General features: G+C 43.5%; 1 protein-coding gene across 1 annotated transcript; it reads right to left on the bottom strand.

Annotated features, from left to right (window-relative positions):
* Positions 1-224: 224 nt before the first annotated feature.
* Positions 225-3,798, bottom strand: HMGB3 (high mobility group box 3). Its single transcript, XM_029959103.1, has 4 exons — positions 3,613-3,798; positions 2,950-3,089; positions 2,265-2,439; positions 225-1,723 (listed from the first exon to the last, which is right to left on the bottom strand). The coding sequence occupies exons 1-4, from the start codon at positions 3,760-3,762 to the stop codon at positions 1,580-1,582; spliced, it is 609 nt and encodes a 202-aa protein (XP_029814963.1). The 5' UTR covers positions 3,763-3,798; the 3' UTR covers positions 225-1,579.
* Positions 3,799-4,689: the final 891 nt, after the last annotated feature.

Here is a 4,689-nt window from a genome sequence, read left to right as displayed (position 1 = left end):
AAGGCAAGACTTCAACACAGCCAGTTGGTCAACAAAGGGGGGAAGACATGCCAAGCTGCCCCAACCCACCTCACAGCACCCAATTCCTGCTAAAACTTGCGTTGTTCGAGAAAGGACACAGACTAAGTACCTGCGCCACGCTCCTACTTCAGCAGGGAGTTAGGGTAGGCGCCTGGCTCCTGCCACGAATCAAGAGGCTAGAAAAAACCACAAGTCTGAAACAGTTTAACACAGGACAAAAAAGGCACATTTTAATATGTACAGCAATGCATTTGGGCTATAAATTTACCCAACACAACTGAAAAAAAATCCAAACTATGCTTTTATACTTATTCCATGGTGTCAGCCTCATTCCTAGCCACCTACCTTTCACTGCATCTCTGAATGCTGCTATATACACACACAAACAAACAATTACGTCATGAATGTTCATTTAGGCTCCCAAGTTCAAGTAATAAAGTTCAAACTTGCATAGCATCTTATGCCACTCAGCCATAAACAGTTACGATTGCATATTAGCTGGAGCAGCCATCTCTTTCAATTCAGCCAGTTTTGGCTGGCCACCATTTTTTTATTAATTTTTTTTTTTTTTTTAATCCTTGAGTCAGAATGTTTCCTATGTCACCAGCCCTGAGGGATGCCACAGACTTCAAAATGAACCTCTTGCTGTTGTTAAGATCCTTTTTTAAAACCAGAAATTTAAAATGTTGTCAAGAACAGTTTTAAAAATGTAATACTGTTTATTTTGCTTCAAAAACATTTCAGCATTCTAAACATACAAAAAAAACAGAACGTTGCAAATTCGTTTAAGTACAGAGTGTTTTTGAACTTCAGTTGCTGCACTGGCTCTTCACTTAGTTGACGATGAAGAGGTGTCTACAGTTTCAGTTTAAAAACTACCGCACTTAACTAAAAAAATCCATACACTTCTCATGCCAGCTGAACCCCCTTCCACAACTAAGAATGGCAGCAGAATGCTATTTCACTATATACAGAAAGACAACTTTAAGCTAAATGGACGCCCACTGTAGTGTAAATAGATCTACCCTCACAGTGCATGCTTTGGGCCATGGCACCCCGGGGAACGTACAGCCTTTCCAAGTAATCACTGCTCCTCTAAGGCATCATAACTCTAAGCATGTACCACAAGAATCTGTCTAGTTTTTACAAACTATAGATATGTACAGTTTATAACCCAGGATTTTCTAGCCAATAACCATATAGTAACACCACCTTACAAATTAAAAAAATGCTTGAAACATTTTTAAATGCTTTGTTACACCAACAGCAAAGTGCACAGAGTTAGGAGAACACTAGAGCGCCTTTTCATTTTAAAAACGTTTGGAAATATGTACAACTTTGATACAGTTTCAGGGTGCTCACTACACCCATGGCCACTTCATGTAAACCAGTTACAATTTCTAGAGCACTTTTAGAAACTACAACGCGATCGGAATCCAAATTTTTTTTTTAATTAAGCCTAATACGGGCAAGAGACACCATCTCGAATAAGAGGTGCTTCATTTATGGTGTTTCCCCTACTCTATGGTATTCACATGGAGACAAGTATTGTACAGTTTTATTCATCATCATCATCTTCATCCTCCTCTTCTTCATCCTCCTCCTCCTCTTCATCTTCTTCCTCTACCTTTTTCCGAGCAGCTTTGGTTGCTGCTCCCTTTGCGCCATCAAACTTTCCTTTAGACTTGTAGTCTGCAACATCCTGCAAAGTCAAGGGGATGTCTTAATTTGCTCTAAGCAGCAAACATACAGAGCATTTGTACAGCAGCAGGTGTTTATATAAAAGGGACTGGCCTTCCAGAGCTGCACCCCCAGAGGGGAGACAGCCAGCACTGGAGTACACAGGTGCGCTGACACCTCAGGGTGCTCAACTGCCCACGGATGATGGAGGCTGGGAACCCTGCGTTTTATGGTTATTTCTTTGAAGAGGAGATGAGAACCCAGCCTCTCTTAAAAGTTTCCTGATAATGGGACAAAGTTCCTGTAAGAGCACAGCAAACCCTTTGCTGGAGCAACACTGTGCATCACTGGGCAAAGCTCTCCCTCCTCGCTAGAATCCGCCTGTGGCTCTCTATCCTGCTCTGCCCCAACCTACGCAAAGCTTGGCTGCACAGCACGATGAGAACAGGGTTGTAAGCTGGAGGTGCTCACTGTGCTGGGGCCACCCGAGCTGGGTCTACATTACAGAAACACATCAATGCAAGAGCCGGTACAGAGGAGGCACAAGTGACACCTAGACTTACCTTCTCGTACTTCTCCTTCAGTTTAGCTGCCTTATTATTATAAGGCTGCTTTTCCGCATCACTGAGGTTGTTCCACATTTCACCCAGTTTCTTCGCTACATCCCCAATGGATATGCCAGGGTTTGAGGACTTGATCTTGGGGCGGAACTCTGAACAGAAGAGGAAGAAGCCAGACCTTGGGGAGAAACACGAGAGGACAGTCAGCATTGCAGCAGCATGCCCGGGGAACACTCCCTTCCTCCATCCCTGATCCACAACACTCAAACGTGCACTCACACACTCAGTAGAAACTTTATTTTTATTTATAAAATGAAACACAAACCCAAACATGTTTCAATTTTACTGAGGCCCAGATCTGCAGCCTTCACTCAATGCTCTTTTTAATTAAGTGTTGTGTATCCCCCCACCCAATTTCATCTTAGATACACAAGGTTCATTATGTTACAGTCACTTCCATGTCTTCCATAACTATGAGTTTGACAGTATCAAGTATTGACAACTACTCTTAGTGCTCTGCATGCTCAAGATTACAGGCTGCCTAAAAGGTCTACAGGACAGTATCCCTACCAATCCTGCTACACCAACACTATGACCCCATCTACTTCCTTCGTGGAAACCTGTGTTACACACAGACTGTGAAAATGAACGAAAATACTTGTGCATTTAGAGCCTCAAAGTTACTTACGGTGGTCGCTTTGGGGCATTGGGGTCCTTCTTCTTCTTGCCACCCTTAGCTGGTCCATAGTCCTTCATTTCTCTATCATATCGTACCTTATCAGCCTTTGCCATTTCATCAAATTTAGCCTTTTCCTTGCTTGACATGGTCTAAAAAAAACCCCCAAAAACAAGACACCAAACCTGTGATTACCCAACTGTTCAATAGCTGGCAAACTTTATGTAAACAAGCCAACACATACCAACTCAATACGGGAGTTTCAGAATCTGTTTGTTTTCTAACTGGACCACCTTGGGGACGAAGGTCCTGTACCAGGAATCACAGACACTACTAGAATACTTAGTAAGAGGGAAGCAAAGGGAATGGAACAAGAACAGCCAGAGTCTTCTTCGGGACACATGTCTAGAAGGTGGTAACTGCTAAAGGGCATTGCTTGGGAAGAGGAAAAAAGGCCAGACTGTAGTGGAAGCACCTAAGTGAGCAGATATACCAGGCTGAAACCTTCACAAGTGCTACAGGCATCAGCAACACGCAATCAATGGCCAGGACAGCTTGCCAAGAACGGCTCACAGACCAAAACAGCACCAGCTCCCTTGGTGTTCAGACACACACACGTCATCCTAGCAGATACTCTAAGAAGTTATCCCTTGAGGAAGCCACAAATTAAGGTACCTTCCACCTCTCTGAGCACTTCTTGGAAAACTCTGCAAAGTTGACTGGAACCTCTGGGTTCTTTTTCTTATGTTCCTCACGGCATGTCTGCACAAAGAAGGCATAGGCAGACATCTTGCCCTTAGGCTTCTTCGGATCACCTTTAGCCATCTTGACTCTGCAGAGAAGAGGGGGAAAAAATAACAAGTGAATGACATATGGATGAATGCATACACCTATATATATATACATATATGGTGTGCACATATTTATATATACACACCACCTTCTCCTGACATTATGTCCCATCAGTAACACAGGCCTTTCTTCCCCCAGACACCTCTTACCATTCCCAATACAGAGACTTAAATTATTCTTCCTTGACACTTGGGTTGCAGACAAGCCAAGAGAAACCAGTCACTGGATTTAAATTTTACATTAATATATATTTACATCATGTCCAAAAGACTGGAGGCAGCCTATTAAATATACATACTTCTACCTATTAAGCCTTATATATGAACTAATATAAAATATTTGTTTTAGTTGGCTACCACACTGGGTGTGCACAGTGCCAGGCTGTGACTTATCCCTTCAGGAGCTGGAGCTCGCATGTTAGCAGCTGCTGCTCAGGTAGGAAGGTAGGACAGATTACTCGCCCCATAAAAGTGCAAAAACCTTTTATATATAAAAAAGGGCGCAAATAAAGGCTGACTTTAACCACGATGGGACCCCGTGGAGCCCTGCGAGGTGAGCAGTGCTTGCTCTTGCTCCACCAAGTGACACATGCTCCAGGCATAGTGGTCAGCGCAAAGATGCGATCAGCAAGTCACCGAGAGGATGATGCTAACTTTTGGGCTCTATTTCTTTCCCCGCTTCCGCATTAATTTTTTCCCCTTTTATTAAAAAAAAAAATAATAATCCCGCAACAATATTTCCTATTTACAGCTTCCCAGGCGTTTGAAAATTCAACTTTTATTAGCACAACGTTAATATTTAATTGCGCCCATTAACCCCCCCAGGTGCAGCACAAGTAGCTGCGAGGCTCCCTGCCCGTCCCGGCCGCTGCCGGGATGCCCCGCTGTCCCCGCGGGGAGC

This window comes from Manacus vitellinus, unplaced genomic scaffold, assembly GCF_001715985.3.
Source record: "Manacus vitellinus isolate BGI_N305 unplaced genomic scaffold, ASM171598v3 scaffold_19_pilon, whole genome shotgun sequence".
Classification (NCBI taxonomy): Eukaryota; Metazoa; Chordata; class Aves; order Passeriformes; family Pipridae; genus Manacus; species Manacus vitellinus.
Note: the sequence above shows the minus strand (reverse complement) of the source record. Positions and strands in the feature narration are given on the sequence as shown.

Coding starts and splice junctions, on each gene's coding strand:
- HMGB3 (XM_029959103.1), bottom strand. CDS start 3,762: ATGGCTAAAGGTGATCCGAAGAAGCCTAAGGGCAAGATGTCTGCCTAT. Junction 2,440..2,949: donor AATGCCCCAAAGCGACCACC/GTAAGTAACTTT, acceptor TTTCTCCCCAAG/GTCTGGCTTCTTCCTCTTCT. Junction 1,724..2,264: donor TGAAGGAGAAGTACGAGAAG/GTAAGTCTAGGT, acceptor TTGACTTTGCAG/GATGTTGCAGACTACAAGTC.